General features: G+C 43.4%; 1 protein-coding gene across 3 annotated transcripts in view; it reads right to left on the bottom strand.

Annotated features, from left to right (window-relative positions):
• The window catches only part of SACS (sacsin molecular chaperone), a 78,677-nt gene that overhangs the window by 13,311 nt on the left and 43,644 nt on the right, over nucleotides 1-21,722 (bottom strand). For 2 of the 3 annotated variants that reach the window (XM_036228466.1, XM_036228467.1), the window contains 5 exons: nucleotides 20,390-20,501; nucleotides 15,512-15,658; nucleotides 11,774-13,259; nucleotides 11,036-11,127; nucleotides 3,628-3,654 (listed from right to left, as the gene is read on the bottom strand). In XM_036228466.1, coding sequence (XP_036084359.1) covers nucleotides 3,628-3,654; nucleotides 11,036-11,127; nucleotides 11,774-13,259; nucleotides 15,512-15,658; nucleotides 20,390-20,501 — 1,864 coding nt within the window. The remainder of the gene's footprint in view (nucleotides 1-3,627; nucleotides 3,655-11,035; nucleotides 11,128-11,773; nucleotides 13,260-15,511; nucleotides 15,659-20,389; nucleotides 20,502-21,722) is intronic. The other variant, XM_016162657.2, reaches the window with a different exon arrangement.

The following is a 21,722-nucleotide window of genomic DNA, read 5'->3' as shown; positions in this document are numbered from 1 at the left end:
TTTTTAAATAATAATGATAGAGAATCTATACACAAGTCCATGTTTATAATAACCTATGGGAGAAACAAGTCTCTCTAGAAGGTGCTTATTTAAAATAAATATGTAAAATGCATTTACATGTGTTTTAAAAATTATCCTATATAGATCCACACATCGACTCAACATGGAAAATAATTTTTAGTGGTTACTTAAAAGCACTTAAGAAAAGTGCGCAAAGTTTAAATAAGTGTCATTTTACTTAGGGGTAACTTACAAGCAAACCCAACATGAACTTTTTTTCCAGTTTCCAGGAGCCACATGGCTGCACAGGATAAGGAGAAGGGCGTAAAGAGTAAGCACGGAGGCTGGAGCCTCAGTCTCTGCTGCTCGAGACCCTCAGAAGCTGAGACAGCAAGGGACCTGCGGGCATTTCCTTTCAAATGCTAACTGGCCGGGTAGGCTGAGCGAATTCTCTCATCTGGAAAGAGGATGGGGAAGAGGGTCTAGGTCTCGAGACTGCCCCATCTACGTGCCCCCGTCACGGCACATCCACAGCTCTGTGTGCTTCAGAGCCCTGGGTCCTGCAGAAACGCGTCAGGGACGAGCGGCAGGGGCCGTCGCCACCGCACAGCTGCACTTGCGTGTTTTACGAACCGGGAGACTAATAAGATTCTGTCTAGGGAAAGAGGCTTTTGCTGATTTTTAACTACTGGTCTAGAAAATAACATTTTATTTCTAAGTGCGTTTTGCGTTTCAGGGTATTTATAACACCAATAGGAACAAAATTTTAAAATGACACTACATACCTATCGGTATGTATTTGTCCATACGGAGAAATAAAAAGCATCTCAAATTCAATCTCATAGAAAATTAACATTCTATTTTCTCCCTACATACATATAATTTCTAGCCTCTTAAAAGACCAATTTTGAAAAAGGATATAAAAGAGAGTACACCTCAGGGACCTTGAAACCTGTGTGTATCATTATCTTTTACCGAGGAAGGCCACCCTCATCTCACAGCCTTATATGTCCGAAGAGGACTTCGCCTTCACCAAGAAAATTACCTTTCATGTTACAATGAAATATTTTAAAATGACTGCCATAAAAATTTAAGCAAGTTCACACAGTTTTGCAACTTCTGGAAGCTGTCGATACTCAAATTCTGAATATTTTCAGCTTCTACACTGTGTAATTTAGGATAAATAAAGTAGTAATCTGACTGGTACAGCTTCCTTGGTCTATGAGTTCCATTAAAATATAACTTTTATAGTTAATTTTTAACAGTAATGTTTTTAAAAATGCTTACTGAATTGAATTAACGATAACAGACCATCCAAATCATTAGTAAGGCAAAGATATAAAACCAAATATACAAAATGAGTTAAGGTTCAGAACACTCAGAAAATGAAAAATTAAATATGCACCACACTATGTTCTATGTAATTAAGTACCACAGAACATGCATTTTGTAGATAATACTACCCAGTATCCTGGCATGAAATTTGGCAATTTACAAAACACATACCTACCTTCAGGAAAGCCATCTAATATTAATATATAAATGTCAATAAAACACACACACCACATATAACATGCAGCTAACACACCAGTCATGCTCAATTGAAAAAAAAAAAAACAGTAGAAAATAAAGGAGAGAGAAAATGCTGAAGGCAATAATTCTAAGTAAAAAAGTCAATTCGATCTGAAGTCTTGATTTACATTTATTTTGTATTTAAGCCTATACCTTTTAATACTAAAATATAAATGTTAACACAGAAAACGGTCTAAGTCTTCATGTCCTGGTTAGAAAGCTATTGAAATTGTAAAGCACCTCTAACAGGATCGGCAAAATAATTTACAGCCTTTTAATAAATGACCTGTGTTTTCGTGGCCTAGCCTTTATAATTAGTTATTGACACTGTCAAAAGAAGTTAACCATACAGTATCAAAAGTGTTTCTAGGGACAGAGTTTGGTAATAGGATTATTTAATTTAGAAAAAAGTATTTTAAGGATAGTTTTTACTTTACTATAGATTAATTCAAAATAATAACATCGACACGCTGAATCACCACTGAAAGACTGCACTGTTTTTGTTTATGTTTTTTATACGCTTATGTTCAGCACTAACTTTGAGGAAGATTTTCAGCATGGATAGAAATAGGATAGTATAGTCTACTTCTAAATGTACTTAAGCAAAGAATCTCAGCCCATATTTCTCTCATTAACTGGGAGTTCACTACCCCTGACCAGCCTCTTCCAGAGTCACAGCCAGCTGGCCACTCTGACGACCAGGCTGTGAGTCCAGCAACCGTTTTGATACTTTTCTTGTACAGAAAGTGGCAATGGCAGCTGTGATGGGCGATGAGTTCCAGCAATGCTCCACTGTGCAGAGATATCCAAATCTCCTTACAGACGCACACGTGATAAAGTGGAGGTCCAATTAGATGGTAAACTGTAGGGCAGTTGAGTCTTCAAAGAAACGAAAAGGAAAAGAAGAAAAGCAGGCCAAGGAAGGACAGCAAAGCCTGCCTGCCCCTGAGCTCTCCGTGTAGCACCCCGCCAGGCTGGTGGTGGCACGGCGGGCACTGTGGGGGACCAGTGGACACCTCCACTCAACCGTGGATGGAGCATGCCAAGGGGGCCCCAGCATGGTGCCAGGGCCCAAATCTCCCCAAGAAGCCAGCGCTGCCGCTGCTGCCTTCCTGGCTTCCCACCTTGAACCTGGAGGGATAACCCGTCACCCTGAGTTCCTGAGCGGGCGGGAACTACGCGGCCCACTTCTAGCGAGATTTTGTCTTCCCCTTTGATTACACCTTAAAAATATAAGATATATTGATTGAGGTTTAAGAATATACAGGAATAATAGCTGCAAATGCTATGCCACTTTTAATACAAGCTAGAAGCCAAACTTAATATTTATATGAATTATCAGTGGCTCAGTTTCTAAATTAATTTTAATACAGGTATACATAGCCCGCTTCAAAGAATAGATTGACTCCAAAATATTATTTACCATAAAAAAATTCTGTAAAGCAAATCTCACATCATCTGATTTTCCAAGTGAAACATGAACTGGGGGAAAAATAATGTGTTGGGTCAAAAACTTTTATTTAAGAAAAAGACAGTCAATAAAATGACACACTAGTCATTGTAAGGACAATCAGCCGATTGTTCCCAATGAAAGCTGTGTTAGCCACTTTACTTTTGTTCAGCTACTCCTCACCTCCATCACATAAGCCATAAGGTCCTCTCACTAAATTGTCACATACCCAGAATTGATTCCCATCTATCCTTTTTAATGACAATATTTATGTGCATCATATCACAAAGGTGTGTTCACTCTCATACGTTCCCATTAAAGACCACAGCTTGAACTATAAATTTCAGCATAGTTCTTTCATCTGAGACTAAATGTTCTATAAAATGACTGTTTCCAAGCCATTTAAATACAATTTTGTTGTGGTGTGTAGAACCACCAACTATACACCCTTATCCATACCGTTTCCTCTCTCCTTTAAGTGTTATTACGAGAAAAAAATACTGACATGATTTCCAGCTGCTTAGGTAAATGAACAAACAGGATTCAAAGAATCAAATGAACAAAAACGTCACGCTACAGATGGCACATTCAGTCGGTGACCATACCTGAATATCCCCAGAGGAGGTGCTGTGCTAGAACATAATTAAATCCGTTCTTAGAAAAAGCTGGAATTGTCACAATTCTCACCTGATGGCTATAGAAATTACTGTGTCTTAAGAAAACACTGTTTTATAGAGTCTGAGCACATCATTACGTAAAAGAAGAGCCATAAATAAACTCCAAACATAGCAAAAACACAGTTAAGACTGAATGAGGCATTTTAATGCAAACTAAATCCTTGCTATGTAAGAGAAGGGAATCTTATTCAGAAAAAAAGGCAAAGAAGAAAGTAGTAGGTACTTAATAGGCACAAATTACACTTCAACAACAGAAATAAAGTCATCTGATAAGCTCCCAATGGGCTTTTTGTATAGGCTATCATCATATAATATTCAGATATTATAGGTAAGAATGGAAAGACGTCTGAATTTAAAAATTTTTTTGGAGTGTCTCTACAAAGTATAAAATTAATTCATTAATTCTGACTTTATGATAAAGAAAGGGAGACTTTTTCATATAGTTCCTCTGCTTGCTTATGGGAACCACCAATAATTACGAACTTCAAAGAATTGCTCCATGAGCATCTAACCGGCCATCTGCCTAAAGCAAGCCATTTCCCTGACCAAGAACATGTCTACAACTCTGTGAGGTGTGTGTGTGTGTGTGTGTGTGTGTGTGTGTGTGTGTTTGGGTGCCTCAGGCCAAACCTGGCAGCAAAGACAGAGACCACTGGTCTTACCGAAGGAATTCGAGCTCTTCTAGGCTTAACAGCCTCCCGTGACTTGAGAGGCATTTGGTCAGTCAACATTCACCGAGAGCTAGAGATAGAAAGAACAAAACAGACGTGGTCCCAGACTTTGCCTTCCGGTCTAATGGGGAGGCAGCTAGTAGATAAACTGTTAAAAACGATTAAACAGGACAGGACTACGAGAGCTACGCAGCACTCAACACCACGCTCGCACACGTGGGCTGTGTAAGATGAACGGACAGTGAGAATCTTGCACGCCACACCCAAGCGGGAGGAACACGCTGCCTTCCAACGTGAGAAAGATCATGGGTGACGACGAGGGCGGTAAGGAGGGCGATCGTAACGGCCACCACGACAGCAAACGCTGACGTGCCCTTTCCACGTGCCAGGCACCTTTATGACACCCAGAAAACGGAACCAGGTAATGAAGAGCCTCACAGGAAACGTTCAAGGATTTCTGTCCTGTGTTCCAATGAAAAAGGGGAAGCCTTTGAAAGATTTTCAGCTAGGAAGTGGGAAAGTAATATTTAGAAAGATAACGCTAGCAGTGCTGTGTTGTGTTAACCAGAGAGGCAGGGATGTGGAGGGTTTCCAGGTAACCTCCACATTCCAGGTGAGAGACCAGGGCCGCCTGGCCGAGGGGAGGGGCGGGCCCTGTGTCTCACAAGCAGCCATGGAAGCAGTGACCCAGAACACTCCTGTGGCACATATCCTGCACCGACATCTTGGGAATACCGCTGAGCCGCACACCTGAGGCTGGCACCTAAAACTGCTACTTTTTCTAAAGATCTTTCCAAACATACACGAGATGCCGTTCTCTCTGTACTGAATAGCATACATCATCACAAAGTTGTGTCACAGTGGACAGTGTGAACACGCTGTCCCTCCGGACATGAAGTTCGCAGTCCTTGCCCCGAACGTTTGAGATGGAACATGAGCCAGCGCCTCTGCGAGATGCCCACGTACCACCCACCTCCTGCACCGACTCTGCGCTCAGTATGTGACGGAGGGCCAGTCACCCTAAATGACGGTATTATTCCCATTGCTGTCCACGTTCAGCTCTGAGCCCCTTCAGTTTATTCATCTTTATGTTATCTTTGTCCAGCATGATGCCTGGCACATAGGGTAAAGTCAAACAAATGTTTATTGCAGTTTCTTGTCATGAAAAGGAACAGGGCGTGAGGCCACACGTATAAATAAATAAATAAATAAATAAATAAATAAATAAATAAATAAATAGGATGTTGGTGCCAACCTATTAGACATTCATACCACTGGTCTGACTCGACTGCTTTTTTTTCCTATTTATTTCCTCGAAAACCCATTTACCTGCTCTTCTAACTATTCCCCAGTGTATGGTCACTCATTTACTCAAAACACTTAATACAGAAATAATCTAGACCTGGAAATAAGAGGGGGAAAAAAACACAATCGCAGCTCCAACTCTGCAACTCAATCAAATCACTTAATTCAGCGTTAATGTCTTCGTCTCTCAAATGAAGATGATGCTACAGGCTCTATCATGTCGTGACTGTGGAGAATGAATAAGATGAAAGAAGACTCTTATTTTAAAAAAGAGATGCTCACCCATACGCGCAATGCCAGAGATTTGCCTTTCCACCTTTGTACCTGGCTCCCCAATACCAACATACAGAGGCATTAACACGCCCCACCACATCTGTCAACCTGGCACTGAGAATACAAAAATAACAGGTTGCTCCGGCTCTCAAGGACTTTATAGCCTAGCACAGTAGAAACATGACTATAATGAGGCAGATAGGATTAGTGGAGCCCAGTACATCAGGTCTGCCTGGCAGGGGCGGGCGTGTGGGAAGGGATGGTAAAGAAGCCTTCGGTGAAGGTTTATAAGCTGAATATTAAAAGACGAATAAAAGTCAGCAATGCAAAGTGGAGGATGAAAATAATAAAGTGTTCTAAGCAAAAGGAACATCATGCACAAAAATACAGATATGAAAAAACCTTTATTCAGATAAAAAATATTTTACCGAGCAGCCCTTTGCAGTAAGCACTGTGCCACACGGTGGTGACAAAACTCACGGGACTCTGCTCGAGCACTCACACTCACCAATCTGCAAGTGCTCAGGGGACAGAATGAGACACTCAATAAGTCACGGCCAAGTTCACTGTCACGGAAAGCCGACAGTCCGCAAGAACATGGCAGCATCACCGGACAGCCTCCTGCAGGGGGGCGACGGGATGCGATGAGGGGTGAGTGGTGAAGGGAGGGGACCTCGGAAGGGACTGGAGCACGAAGGCCACAGTGACGCGGGGTGCACACGCCAGTGGCGGTTCACTAAGAGAAAGGGACCGTCCCCGAAAGTTTAATTAATGGAACCGGCACACCGTGGGGAACGAGGAAAACACAGTGAGGATTCGCCCCTGAGCAGCTTCGTGCACGATAAGTCACCTTCCTCAGTAGGATCGTTCAAAAGGAGGTACAGTTTTGGGGAGAGGATGAAGCCTCAAGTTGTGAAAACGCTGATTTTGAGATACTTATGAACTCAAGTACAAAATGATAACAGCTGTCATTTCATCGGTATTTATTATGTGGCAGGTACTGGGTTAAACTGTATGTAGTGTGTATATGTCATCTGATCTCTAGTGTAATGCCTACTATGAGTAAAATGTCACAATGAAGCTCCGCAATGACCTGCCCGACTGTGATAATGCAAAATTGGATAAAACTCAATTAGTAATTTGTGATGGCCTGCCATCCTACACTCAACCCTCATTCTTCTTTCATTAACATAAAATGTACGACTGTAATACAGCAATCTTACATTCTATGTACTTGAATCTTGAGGGCCTCAGGTATACTCTCGTGGAAGGACGTTGCTGTATTAGCATGTCACTGAGAAGGAAACAGGCTGGGGGTGGGGTGATTTGTTCAAAGTCACACATGGGAGTCAAGTTTGAACCCAGATCTGTGTGAGTACAAAGTCCAGGCCTGTAGCCACTACACGACACAACACTATTCCTTCTGAGGCTGGGGTGGCAACTGCAGATGTGGAGGTGACCGCGCATGCACTGTAAGTGGATGCCTGGGAGTCGCCGAGTACATGCAAAGAAAGTGAGGAACAAAACAAAAGAGCTGAGCAAGGAGCTTCTAACCTAACCCATGCTTAGGGGTAAACTGAAGAATGCAATTTGGAAAAACAGACAAAGCAGTGTAAGAATACCAGGAGAGAATGACATAAAAGCCAGGGTTCAAAGAGAAAGTGATCGATAGTATCTAAGGTTCGGGGAGATCGGGTAAAAGAACAAAAAATGACTACTGGATTCAACAATAAAAAAGCCCATTAACTGGTCACCTCAACCAGGCAATTTTACTGGAATGATAACAGAAGCAAAAGTTTGTTTGCAGTGATAATGGATGACATGGAAGTACACTGGCCCCCCTTATCTGTGGGGGACACACCCCAAGATCCCCCGGGGGAAGCCTGAAACTGCAGACAAACTATATATGTTCTGCTTTTTCCTCTACGTAAAGGACGTACTTTACGGCTTATTTTCGGCACATTCGAATTGCCAGCATCACCACTCTCGTGCCATGGGGCCATCGTGAGGTAAAAGAAGGGTGACCTGAACACAAGCACTGGGACACCGTGACAGTAGGTCTGATCACTGAGATGGCTACTGAGCCACGGGGGAACTGAGACCATGGGTGACGACAGGCATACACTGCTCCTATGACAGGGCGCAAGAAAGGAAATCACAGTCAGGGCTTGTTTAGTGTCCCCCAAAATGAGAAAGACTGAAACGTGTTTAGGTGCTAACGGGAAAGGGCAGTAAAAAGGGAGAATACAAGCAACTACTTAGTAGTTAGCTCAGGATTTGTGTAAGATACAAGTAAAAGGTAAAACGATCAACAGTGAGATTTTGCTTGAGCTATAGAATTAACGAAGTACCCATTGTAGAGAAAAACCCTCACGTTTCATTTTTATGCAGCTATCCTTCCCAAACTGGCCAATCGGTTTTTACTGATCATCAGTAAATAGAACCCCACAGTGCTCTGTGTCACCCACATAATCGTGTAACCATATTTGTGATGGCTCCCACCATGTGAAGGGAGCTCCATAAATACCGTGCTCGTGGCCTCCCTGCTCCCACACTCACAACACTCTCCACCCACACCGCACCCCCGGAGAGAGGCATGACGCACGTGGCAGGTGACAGAGAGAGGATTGTGCCTGCTCAGGGGCCTCTTGAGGACACGGTTCCTCTACGCTCAGCTGGCAGGGGCGGCCCCGGGTAAGGGAGCTGGGGCCACGCCAGTGCTCACCTGTTTAAGTCTGTGTTCAGCTGCAGAAGCCCACTGCCTGCCAGAAGACACGACCTCCCAGACGGGAGTTGTCAGTTGTACAGGCGTGATCTCTGGCATCTCTCTTCTCTGTGAATCTTCACCGACTCAGATCTCAGGAAAGGACCACAAGGGTCACTTTTTGGATCCCTATCAGACCCTATATTACAATGCTCCCAAACATTAAAACTGTTCAGGCAATAAAGTAATAATCAAAAACTAATTTTTGCCTGGAACTAATGAGATAAAAATAATAAGGGTATGCCCAAGAAGGCAGTTACCTACCACCTATGGAGCCAAATAACACTGAAAAGGATTATTAACCAGTCATAAGAACCGTCGCCTAACACTTAAAACAAGGTTAAAAAAAAGTGACCATGAAGACAATTTCTGGGAGAATCGAACCACACAATATGGGTGACAAAAACAACAACATCCCATCCTGGGTCATAGTTCAAAGAAAATTAACCAAGAACCAGAAACAAGACATGGGGCCTACAGTATAATCCCCAAATAACAAATCAGAATCCACAGTAGATGAGAAAATGAAGACATACAAAGTGGGAAGAGCCAGCTCCATAAAGATGTCCAATTACCTAAATGAGCACATAAATTTAAGTCATCTCTGAAGCTGTAACTGCAGGTAAGGCTAGAACAGCACACTGTGGCCGAGCCCTGCACCACGGGGAATTTGAAAATGTTTGAGCAAAGGCAGTATTATCCTGTTGGCCTCCTACCCTTTTTGCCTGATTTGGTTCTGAACAACTTTTGGCTGATTTCTAAATCCATATCCACCTCAGAAACTATTGGCCATTAATAAAAATATTCTCTTCGAAGGAAAGCAATGCATCCCACAATAAAACACCAGAGCGATGAGAAAGGCTGAACTGCAACTCCGTACCAGAACCTCGACGGACCGCACAGACACAAGGAAAAGGAGCAGACAGCGGCACACGCGGTGTGCGGGCTTCCGCAGAACGTGCTATAACCAGCCGCATCAGTCAGGATCGCGGGTACCGCTGAGTGGGTGTGGCTGGAAAACCCACAAGAGGGTATTCTGGGTTTTGGTAATCTTCTGGTTTTTTATCTAGGTGTGTGTGGCTTGTTAAATTTTTGATGTGTACACCTTCCTGTATGTGCATTATTATTTCAATGTAGTTTTTATACTAGAATGTAATTAACAAATTTGAGAAATAAAGATTTCTAAAACTTTGGAACAAAGAATGGCAGGGTTATAGGAATCCATATTTAGACTCCCAAAAAGGCTACTACTCTGAATATGATGATTCCCAATTAAATGAGCAGCCTAGACACTGGAAAAATCAATATTGCAGTTATTATACCTCATAGTCACAGAGTCCTGATGATAAACAGTATTTACATAGTCATTTTCTTTGAATCTCACTTTTGCCTTAATTTCCTCCCCCATTCCAATTCTTTTCACTTATATTTAAATGAATAAAGATGTATGATTATTAGTGACATTCCCTTTATCCTTGAAAAGAAAACAGCATATGCTCTAAAAGGCACATCACAAAGTATATGCTTTATAACCTTAACAAATACGGAATTTTCAGGCCAATATCTAACTTAGAAAAAGTTCAAGGAAAGGATGTTTTGAGAGTCTTACGAGGGAAAGAATACTTGCAAAAAAGCTGCAGATAGTATTAAACTTAGAACCATGGTGATTTCCCCCCCCCCAAACCATTCTGTGTTTTCTTAAAAAGAATTCTCAATAAAGGACACCATCCTTTGCTAAGACCCCAGGAATCTCCTTTGCTGACACTGCTGCAGAATTCAGTTTCTCTTCTGCATTTCCCTGAAGATTACCTAGCACAACCACAGAAAACTGGGGAGGGCAGGGTGGTAGCGGCAACGGCACAAGGCTGGCAGGTGGAAGACCTGAGCTCCATGCACAGGTGAGCTGATGACCCTGAACTTAACCTTTCTCTCCTCATCTGTGTGATGTGAGACGACAGCTGTCCTCACTACTGCACTGCAAGTCATGAGGCTGGGGCTCAAATGAGGCAAGAATTGGGAAAGAACTGAAAGTAAAGCACTGAGCAGGCATAAGAAACTACTTCCATGAATGTACACCGCCGTGCCGAGATTTTAAATACAACGTCGCATAATATACTGTCACATTCTAGATATCAGAATCCATTACTGAACCATCTTAAAAATGTAATAATAATTACATTAGGTTGAACCATATGAAATTGTTGACTTACAGGTCTAAAATGGTAACTACTGGCAATTCCATATTGGTTCGACTTAACAGAAAACTTATAATAACTTTATATTTTACAAATAGGTTTTTAAAACAAAAAAACAACCGATATACCTCGGGTTTGGGCAGCTTCCTTTAAAGCAGCTAGGAGGTGAGGCTTCAAGTTATCTAAAATCAATTTTCCTTCGAGACCTGGGAAAAGGGACCTATAAAGAGAAAGGAACACAGCAATTATAGTCTTCTAACAATTTTAAGATAACGAAATCCAATAATTTCAAGCCAGTTAAGTGTACTGTTTTACATAAATCATAATGCACACATCGAATCACACTGTAATACTTTTTGATCAAATATTAACAAGGCTTTGCTGTAAAGTGTGAGAACACTGTGCACCACGTCCAAATCCAGAAAGTCTAAACATTTCAGAATAAAGTTAATATTTTTTCTGAAATAATACACACCCTCAGTTATAAAGACTTAATACTTGATTTTAATTCATTTAAATTTCATAAAAATAATTATCAACTAAGTTTAGTTATTAGCACTTTATAACCATTATTTTCAGAGTTCTTTCATTAAAATTGCAAAGAAAAACGTCTGCTTGGATAACTTTTTAACTGATTAAGACCTGAGTATTTTTTGCTTTAGGATATAAAAATGTATTGTTTTGTATGTTAAGGAAGCATTTCTGCAAAAGTCTTCCTAACGATAAAAGTCTAATTGGAAACTGATGCAGCTCACAGTAAGGGCTGTAACCCTGGCAGGGCCCGGCGCGCCTGCGAGGTGGCCTGCGAGGTGGCCAGGTGGCGGGGCGGGAGGCCCCTCCGAGTGCACGCGCTCTGGGCACTGTACCTTGGGTAGTCTTCTGAGGTGATGTAAACGACGTCCTGGTCCGACACAGACGAGGAGAAGGGAGCAAAGCTTCCGTTCTGCAAGGGCAGCAGCTCCAGGCCGAGCAGCTCGCTGTAGGCCCGGTCGGAAAGCACGAAATCTAGCAGGTGAAGCTTCTCCGCGGCGCCCCCCTGGGGCGCGGCCTTGCGCAGCACCTGCCGCACCCACGCGGGCGTCACGGTCCTCGGCGGCCTGTCGCTGGGGGCGGCCAGCTGGACGGCGGCGGCCAGGTGCGCCGGGACCCTGACGACCTGCTCGCCGGCGCCGCGCAGGTAGCCGAGCACGGCGCGCGCGCGCTCCGAGCGCTCGTCCAGGTCGGAGAAGCGGGCCTGCTCCAGCCGCACCCAGCGGCCGCCCAGCGCGCGCAGCACGGCGCCCTGCAGCAGATCGGCGAACAGCGGCTGCAGCGCCGGCCGCCAGCGCGCCCGCACCCGGCTCACGTCGGGCCACAGCCGGTACACCGCGTCCACCGACAGCGGCGCGTCGGCGCCCCTCTGTGCCTCCAAGCGTCTGATGGAGTCGAAGATGAGGGTGGCATAGGCCTTCGGGACGACATCCCTGACCAGAGACTCGTTCCACACGGCCGCTGGGTCCCGCCACTGGTCCAGCTCCCTCCACTTGATGCTTCTGCGGTTGTCCGTGAGGCCGAAGAAGCCGCTGACGTGGACCGGGAGGCCCGTCTGGCTCTCCTCGCCCGGCGGCAGCGGCAGGAAACAGAACGCTTTGCCTGCGAAATCAGACACGGCTCCTTTTTCTTCGTCGCCTCCGCCTGATAAACACATGGCGATCCCGATGATGGGCACGAACTTCAGTTCATCGGCTAAGGAGTCCAGTTTGCCGCTAATCCCTCGGCCGCCCACACTGTTGCACACCAACCAGGACGTCTGCTGTCTGTCCTTAGCGCTCTCGTCTTCTAAAGCTATATTTATGTGATACGTCACACAGGTTATGCTGTCGCTTGGGATCTTTTTGCAGTAGTTACTTATAGCAGTCCCCAGAACCTTGACGGAATGCGGCCGCTCCTGCTTCAGCGCCTTATCCTCACTAGCCGTCACTCGAAACACCAGCTTCTCTGCTCCATCGGCCTCTCGGACATGTAAGGAGACGTCCTGCACGCTTTTCAGAAAGAGCAGCACCGTGTCCGCATCAGCCCTGAAAGAGTCAAACAACTCGAGAACCTTCTGCTTATTGTAGAGGTTACTGCTCAGCTGGGAAGGCTGCAGGCGAAGAGGGAAACGGAAGAATGTTCCTGGAAAACTGCCATTTATAAACGTTTCCTTCGTGCTTCCAAAAATGCCAATAAAGGGAGCAAACTGGTCTGAAAGTTCACTAATTTCTTTGCTGTCATCTTTGAGGTTCCAACATTGACCTGATTCATGTGGACCAAAAAGTGTCTGATGAGGATCTAACATCCCAATCTGGTCACCGCTAAAGATGCAAGGAACATCTGTAAGGAAAAATTCAACACTCACAATCGACTCTGAAATTTAATGAACAATTATAATTACAATTTCAATGTCTGATTACTATCAAAATATTACACATAAAAAAAAGCATGAGCCATAACTCTCAAGTAGATCTTAAAAAACACCTAAATTTAGCTCTTTTTATTCAATAAGTATGAGGCAGAGACTTTACATGATTAGTGTGAGAACCTAAGATATATCTTCAAACTTATTAAACAATTAAAATACACAGAGTATTTGGATATTTATAGTCAGCGCCCACAGCCATGTGAACCGATTAAACTTGACAGAGCTGTAGCCTCTGCTCCGAATGAAACCCTGGGCAGCAGACTCTCTGAAGGAAGGGCAGAGAAACGGCAACGCAGGTGGTTCTGCCACGTGTCGCCCAGCCAGCATCCGCCCTCCAGTGAGTGTGAGACGAGCCCCTTCGGGGGCGTTTGTCCCAGGCCTCTCTGAGTGGAAGCCCTCAGGCTGGGGGCGTCTGGCTCGCCGAACCTTAGTGTGCTGCTTCCAGACCCGTTTTTGCGCAGCATGGCCCCAAACCTGACACCAAGTGCTCCGGGGGCTCGAAGCACAAAGTGATAAACACTGAGGAGAAACCAGACATGTCAGGTGCACTGTATTACGAGAAACTCTCCACCACAGTGCCTTTCCAAGGACTTCCCGAGGGGAATTTTGATGTTTTGCCTCGCATGCTGACGATACCACCTGACCTCATGAAAATGCAACTTCAGTGAAGTCCACCTTTGATGTTCCGGTCACCAGCGGCAAGCCAGCTGTCACAACCAACTCCTAAGCTCCCGGGTATTTTAAGGAGGAAACGTTACGTCCCCCAACCCAGCCACTAAATCAGTCTGCAACGTGACCTAAGCCACTCCCATCCGTTGACAGTGCTCAGAGTCCCTGCTCTGAAATTATGCCAGGGAGACAACACCTGACAATTTTAAAGCATGACCTGTGACCTTTGCAAATCCTCAGATTACAGAACAGCACTCATTAATACTGTCCCACATAAATGAGCTCATTCTCAAATGGGGAACAAATCCAGAGCAAGATGCAGATGCTGGCAGTCGGCCGGGCTCTAACTAAACACATCCCTGTACAACAGTCCCCATGCTTATGCAATCCACATGTGCCCCCATATCGCATGTCGCAGACCTGAGGTGTAATCTGCAAATGAACACATGAACGTTCATATCACATATAATAGTTATGAATGTTGGAATACATGATTCAACATAACTATTATGTAATATTACTTAATACAGTATTATGTGATAGTATTATAATGTAAATGCAATTTAAAAAAGGGCTTAGTAAAACTGGGCTATGGTGAGGGTGACCCTATGGCCCACTCACCCAGGGCAGTCCCAATTTAGGCCAGTTGTCTGAGACTGACACCACCCTCTTCACTCTCACGAGTGTCCCAGTGTGAACAATAAATTATACAGCCACCCGGGTGTAGCTCTGCCAGCTCAATCTCTCCTTCTCCTACAAGTCTAAATGCAAAAACAGTTTGAAACTAAACCATAGCAAGGACTAATTCAATAAGAAAAAAATCTTTATTGGTAGTAAACAGTAAGAGCTTTGATTCTGGAAGAACGGCCATGTGCTCTTAGAGATGTCTACACTGAGTTTCAAGTACTTCTACTCTAACTCTGAACCAGAAACCTCATTCTTTCTAGATTCGAAATGCGATTTCAAAGTAATTATTAAAATGCTCATAAGTTTAAGTATAGCAAAATTTTTATGAGGAAAATGCAGAGAAGTCAGAATCACCTCAAAGACCCTCAGTCAGTCAGTTATTCAATAACACTGGATATTACAGCTTTCTCTTTAACCTCACATTTAAAATCATAAACAAGAAAATCGGTCAGAATCAGTTCATCTGACTCAAACGTTTTCAGTGGAAAATCTCTTAGAGTAACAATTTGGTGCAAGCATTTCAAGAGCTACGTTTCCGACCCCATATAAAATGGCTCAATATATTACACTGATTCTACTGTTCACGATGACATTTTTAGCATCGCATGATGAAGCTTTGGTGTAGTCACCATGGTAACTTAAAAATGCAAGACACACTGATATTTCATTGACATACTCCTTGCTACTGACAAAGAATTTAGAAAAGATGCCTCTTAAAACAACATCATCTTAGAAGTTAATCAAGTAAGTTACAAACTACAGGCTAACATAATTTTCAATATCAGGACTGAAAAGCCTAATACTATACCTGTTATGTGATAGACAGAATTAAACCCAATTCCAAATCTTCCGACCTTCAAAGGGTCATCCTTCTTCCTGCTTCTTGCGATTTCCTGAATGCCGTGCCAGTCTTCCGGGGTGAAAACTGCGTTGTTGTAGACGTAGAGGGCTGCCCCTGGGGGTCAAAACGCACACACGCATACTTAGAAGGGCACCAGGGTGTCCAACGTGTCCAACGTGTCCACCAGCCTTCCAAGAACTTCCTCTAAAAGTTGCTCATTGGGTGGGAAGATGTAAAGACATGAATGGAATGACTGAATTCTGCATTATAATTCTGATTGTTTTCATAATAAAAATAAAAACACGAGTTAATGGTAAAAATGACCAGAAGAAATATAGCTTTGTTGGTCAAAAATCAAAAAGGAAAACTTAAGGGTCTTATGGTACTTAAACACCTCAAAACAAGGGCAAACAAGGAAATTAATCACAGTGTACTACTTTGTAAAATTTGTTCCTAAATAGCATATTCAAATTTTCTTTTGCAAATGGGGTTACCTATAAATGTACTAAGTAGGTTTACTATCTGAAGAAAACTTAATAAATATATTACTTCAAAAGGTGAACAATAATCCCTTAATAAATTTAATAATTACCTGGTAAGTGTTTGCTTTTGGTAGCCTCTGGATTTTTCTATACAAGGCATTACTTATATGATTTTTTAAAATTATTAACGTGACAAATTTTTAAATAAGCACTTCAGAATAACATCACTCTGTCTCCAATGTAATTCCTTTAAAAAGTTATAATTCTGTACAAACTATTTTTTAGAACTCCACTTTTTGAGATTTATCTTCAGAATCTCTAATAGTCTTTGAATATGCTTATATGTTCACCTGTAGTAACTCATCATATTATAAAAATAATTAACATTTTTATTTGATAAAGTTACTGAAGTATACAATGAAGTATAGTTTCAAGTCTACAGCTTGATGAATTCTTTCAAAGTGAAAGAACCTGTGTAGCCTCCACCCACGTAAATTGTAGAGAACATGCCAGCACCCAGGAGCCTCTTCTGCTCCTATAAATTCAAGCACAGATATGGGGGTGTTGGCCATGGGTTATTTTACAAAAATGGCGTGAATGGTATGTGCAAAAGAGTCAAAGTAGGGATATGAAAATAGCTAAGACTGCCAGAAAAACACAGTGGTGAGAGTGGATTCTGGGCCAGGCAAGTATGGATTTCAGACCCAGCTCTACCATTACAAACTGCATCACTTTAGGCAAACTAGTTAGTAAGGCCCAGCTTCCTCATCTGCAGAACAGGACAAGAACAGCATCTAACCACAATGAAGAGCTGAGCATCAAGTGAGGTGATACAAGTGAGGGGCTCAGCTCCGCACCCAGCTCAGAGAAGACACCCAAAAAGTCAGATATTACTGTTGTTAGACTCATTGCTAATGTATGGTACGGTTCATCTTTATTCCTAATAAAATAAACATTACAGGAATATTAATAAGATAAATAACTTATTACCAAGCAGCTAACCACAGCTGGTTAAAAAATGGCATGTTAGCAAGCAGTGGACAATCCAGCAGGGGGCATGCCAGGTAGCCAGGTAGCCAGGTAGCCAGGTAGCCAGGCAGCCAGCATTGAAGCAGAGCGGCCAGCCCGCAGAAGACCCACCTTCCTTCTCACTGTTGGCCAGAAAACCAGAGAGCCGACCTTCTGCTGCCTGACTTTTATAAAACACGTGTTAAACTACAAAACAACGAAGTTTTTTTCACAAATTCAGATAAAGAAGTGTTTCCCATGAAAAAGCATTTCCTCTCCACATCCCCACTTGCCATGTGAAGACGGCTATTTCCTGTCCTGTACCTCACTGCAACCCCGAGAGAAGGGACAGGTGAGGGACATCTTGTAAGTGGCCCCTGTCCCACCCACCAGCTGTCGGAGCCCTCTCCTCATCGGCACCAGGACCGGGCAGTGCACACACACACGGCCACCTCGGCCCACACGGAGCTGGGTGAGGGACAGCTGGAGGCAGCCTTCTCAACTGGCTTCTGCATCTAGCGGGTAGAGTCTAGTGATTATTTAAGGCTTTTAATCAAGATATTATTCTGATCATAGTCATCCTGGAATGAGGAGAAAGCTGTATATTTTGCCTGTGCTCCAACTACTGAATCGCTGCCTCCATCACTGAGATTGATTTTAAAATACTCCACATCTAGCCCGATCGAAAGGATGCGCTCTTGGTTTTGAGGTAAGAAAAGAATAAACATGATGAAGTAAAAACAAAGTCATCTGGGAAGGAAAGGGTGAGTGACAGGCCTCCAATCTATTCTCTCCTTCTAGATGTGAATACCCAAGAAAGAGCGAGAACCCAGCCAAACTGTCGTGTAAACACGCTGCTAACAGATTTCTAGGCAAACAGGCTAATAGTATTTACTAGAAGAGACCTGATCCAGTGGCTGCTTTTAGAAAGTGGCTTATTGTAAATGAACCTTGAATTTAGAGATGAGGCATAATTCCCTGAAAATGTCCCAAGCTCTGTAATTATCAGAGAAGAACATGAACCCGTTTTATGACTGACACAGCTCCACCTGTGAAAGTGAAGGCCTGCACGCACCACTGAGGGGCCACTGCTGTTGAATCTGGGCCAAGGTGTGTCCCACCACAGCATGAAGGGACCTGGGAGGAGGTGCTGGGAGTCTGAGCCTCGCTGCCTTTACTGTGTCTGTCTCTTAACTAACCACATCCCTGGAATCCTCGGTAAAGTGTGAAACGGTGTAGGATCTCTTATTCTTCTGCAACTGACTTGACAAACTGAGCCTTTGTCAACTGATTATATAAAAAAGAACCAAAAAAAGATGAACTCGAGTTCTCACCGGCAAAACTAGGTATCAATAAAGGGGGAAGAACTGTAATCCCAGATGATACCAACAAAGACAACATTCATATCTGAACACGAGAGAAAGATATTCTCAAACATGTAAGAGCACGTAGAGCCCTCAACAGATAGATACTGAAGATCATTTTCACCCACTTTTTTGTGACTGAGTTTATTTTAAACTGGCTAATCTGGTGTCACTTTAAAGGTTCCATCTCTAAGTATACTTACACACAAACTTGGCTGCATCTCGTTTCAAGTGTTTTTTTTAACGCGGTGAAGCCGAGGCTGGAAGCAAGGAGTCACAGCAGCGGGGGGAATTCGGAAGCGAATCACTGGAGGACCCTCAGTCTCCCTTCTGTGGTTCTCTAGGGCCCACCACTAACCAGCATCGGGGCGACACCAGACGTAAAACATCATCGCAGGTACGCCCTCACCTAATCCTCAAAATAACTGGCAGGTAGATCTTGTTATTACCATTTTTCGGGTGAACAGACTGGAATTGAGCAAGGCTCAGCGATCTGCTTACTCACACTGAGTAAGTGCGAGGTCAGGGCCACCACTTGACTTGCCAGTGTCCAAGGAGACACACAACAAGGTAGCAAGTGTGGAACTGTGGCTTAAACCAATGCCCCTCACGACCACACCCGGTATCTTTCGAAACAGTCACATTAAATCAGGGAATCTAAGAATCAAGAGACCTGACTGGCTCAGCCCTCTCGTCCTGCCAAGGTCAGAGAGGCGGCAGGGGTCAGGGCCAGAATGAAAACCTCCTGACGTGGTTTATGTCTCAGAGCATCTCTTAATAGGATAAAAAATTGCAACTTTCATACCACGAATTTGACCTAGGAATAAATAGATCTCCCATAAAAAAAAACGCTATACATTTAATATTTAAATATTTAACAATAATGTTGATTACTCTCCTAAATCATAAAACATCTTTTTAAAAATATACGACTTATACTCTTGAAAACTAAGACCCGGAAAATCTGAACTAATGCTCCTTTTCCTCGATAACTGTCTGACGCGGACAGTCATTTGCTACCATCCTGCTGACTCTGAAGCTGCAGCAAAAGTTGCAAAAGTTCTTTTCAATACAACCCTTCAGAGACTAGGACTGAGACATCGGGAGTCTGTTTAGGTCATGGCGCTTTTCACTGTCTTTCTTTCATCTCCCTTATTCCTCTTTCCCCTTCAGAATTTCTCATCCCACCCCAAATTTCTCTAAAATACTTCAAGGGTACTCTGAAAGCAGAAAATAGCACAAAAAAGCATAGCCTCTAATGTCTTTCCAAATGCAGAGAAGTGTTACATATATGGAAAAGGTGTCCCTTTGTCTTGCCAATGATATAAAACACTCACAAGATGGCTAAAAAGGACCAGAGGCTGAGATACAGCTGGCCTTTGGGTGATGTGGGGTTAGGGGTAACAGCCCCCAAGGTTGAAAATCCGTGTATTACTTTTGACTCCCCCAAAACTTCAGTCATCCCTTGGTATATGCAGGGGATTGTTCACACACACACACACACACACACACACACACACACACCCCAAAATCCAAAGAGGCTCGATCAAGTCCCTCACATAAGATGACGCAGAACAATGCACAGTTGGCCCTCTGCATTCACAGATTCCCAACTGGATCGAAAATGCTGTTTTTGATCCTCAGTTGCTTGAATCTGAGGATGTGAAACCCGAGGATACAGGGGGCCGACTGCTTGATTTTGAAAAGAATCTGCATGTAAGTGAACCCACACCGCTCAAATCTCTACTGTCAGCTGCATTGACACTGCTCGTTTCTTTAAGCTTCCAGAACTCTTTTCTTTGTTTCCTAAAAACACCAACTAGCAGACAGCTACCAATCGAAAACTGAGAAAAACATCTGAAGAAGCAGAATGGAATATGCCGAGAAGCGAAGTCCAAGTGGTACTCAGACTAGTCATTAAATAGAGTATTGTAGATCACTAAAAATCACCTGTTAGGACATAAAACTCGTTCCTTAACATTGATTCTTACCCTGATATTGCGCCATATCTTTGGACCAAAGGGTCTCCGTTCCATACTGAGTCTCATCATATAAAAATTTAACTTCCGTGGCCCCAGCATCTTCCGCATTCTGAATTAATTCCTAAGCAAGAAATATACCAAAATGACATTTAGAAATGCAGTGAACTACTGCCCATCTTTGTATTTACCTATAACATTTAAAAGTAATCACATTAAAGTAAAGGAAACCCACTACTTGTGTCGTTATCTTTTCAGATCTGGTGAGGACACTACTGAAAGTAACTGTCACAAACATGAGGGTACTGCTGAAAAGATCACGAGTCCTTCATTTACATATACTTAAAAATGCGGTTTTCAACTTGTTATCTCTTGGTCTCTAAATACAAATCCAGAGGCTGGTTACAGTGATTATTTACAATCTACCCAAAGCCTTCAAGCAAAATAAATCACTCCATTTCCAAAAGCTGCATAGATTGTTCTGCCATCTGGCATGAGTACCTCATTCTCGAGCAGTTACTCAAAAAAAAAAGACCTTTATTTATCATTCACTCACTAAACTTACCTTGTCTTAGAAAAAAATGCATCGGTCTGTGTGTACTGATCAGCACAGTATGCTGCGTTCCTGAGAACGTGCGATAGAACAGCCTTCTCCTGTACTACTCTGAAAGTTTCCTGAGGGTCAGGACTGGCACCCCTTTCATTAAAAAGGTAGTTACACTGCATGGTGGATGATGAGTGGGGGGCTGAATGGGCAGTCACACCCCTGTAATGCAGACAGGGAAGGGCAGCCTACAGGACTGGTACCCCCATCGGTAGCCTCAAAAAACCGCAATCACTCGACACACTGACCGAAGTCACATAGGAAGCTCCACACTCTGAACTAAGAAAGAGCCCAGCTCCTACAGCCAACACTATAATCGTCAGAACTTGAAATGAACTTCAGAGGTATCATCCCTAGTTAATTCTGGACCTTGTCTATAGTACAAAAAAGCCAGCACACGACAATTAGCTGGATGAGCTGTGACTTAGACCAAATCGAGCGGCTGTATTTTAAATGAATAGGTCTTTAAAAACACAATAATTCGCCCTGTATAATTATACTCACGAACCTCTATCTTTGAGAACTTTTTTTTTACTTTCCCAGCACCGTGGCATCACTAAACCAGGGGATAGGAACAGGCAAGCTCTGAAGAGTTTACGCTGCTACGACACCAGGGCCGACAGCAAAGCCTCTGTCCCAGCAGAAAGGTGGCAGTGCCCACGCGAAGTGAGACGCCCCTGAGACTGAGTAAGGGAAGGATGCAGAACGGAAGAGCTGGACCTGCGAGCAGATGACGTGCTT

The sequence above is a fragment of the Rousettus aegyptiacus genome, unplaced genomic scaffold (genome assembly GCF_014176215.1).
Source record: "Rousettus aegyptiacus isolate mRouAeg1 unplaced genomic scaffold, mRouAeg1.p scaffold_m13_p_11, whole genome shotgun sequence".
Lineage (NCBI taxonomy): Eukaryota > Metazoa > Chordata > Mammalia > Chiroptera > Pteropodidae > Rousettus > Rousettus aegyptiacus.
The sequence above is the reverse complement of the archived record's forward strand: the minus strand, read 5'-3'. Positions and strand labels throughout refer to the sequence as shown.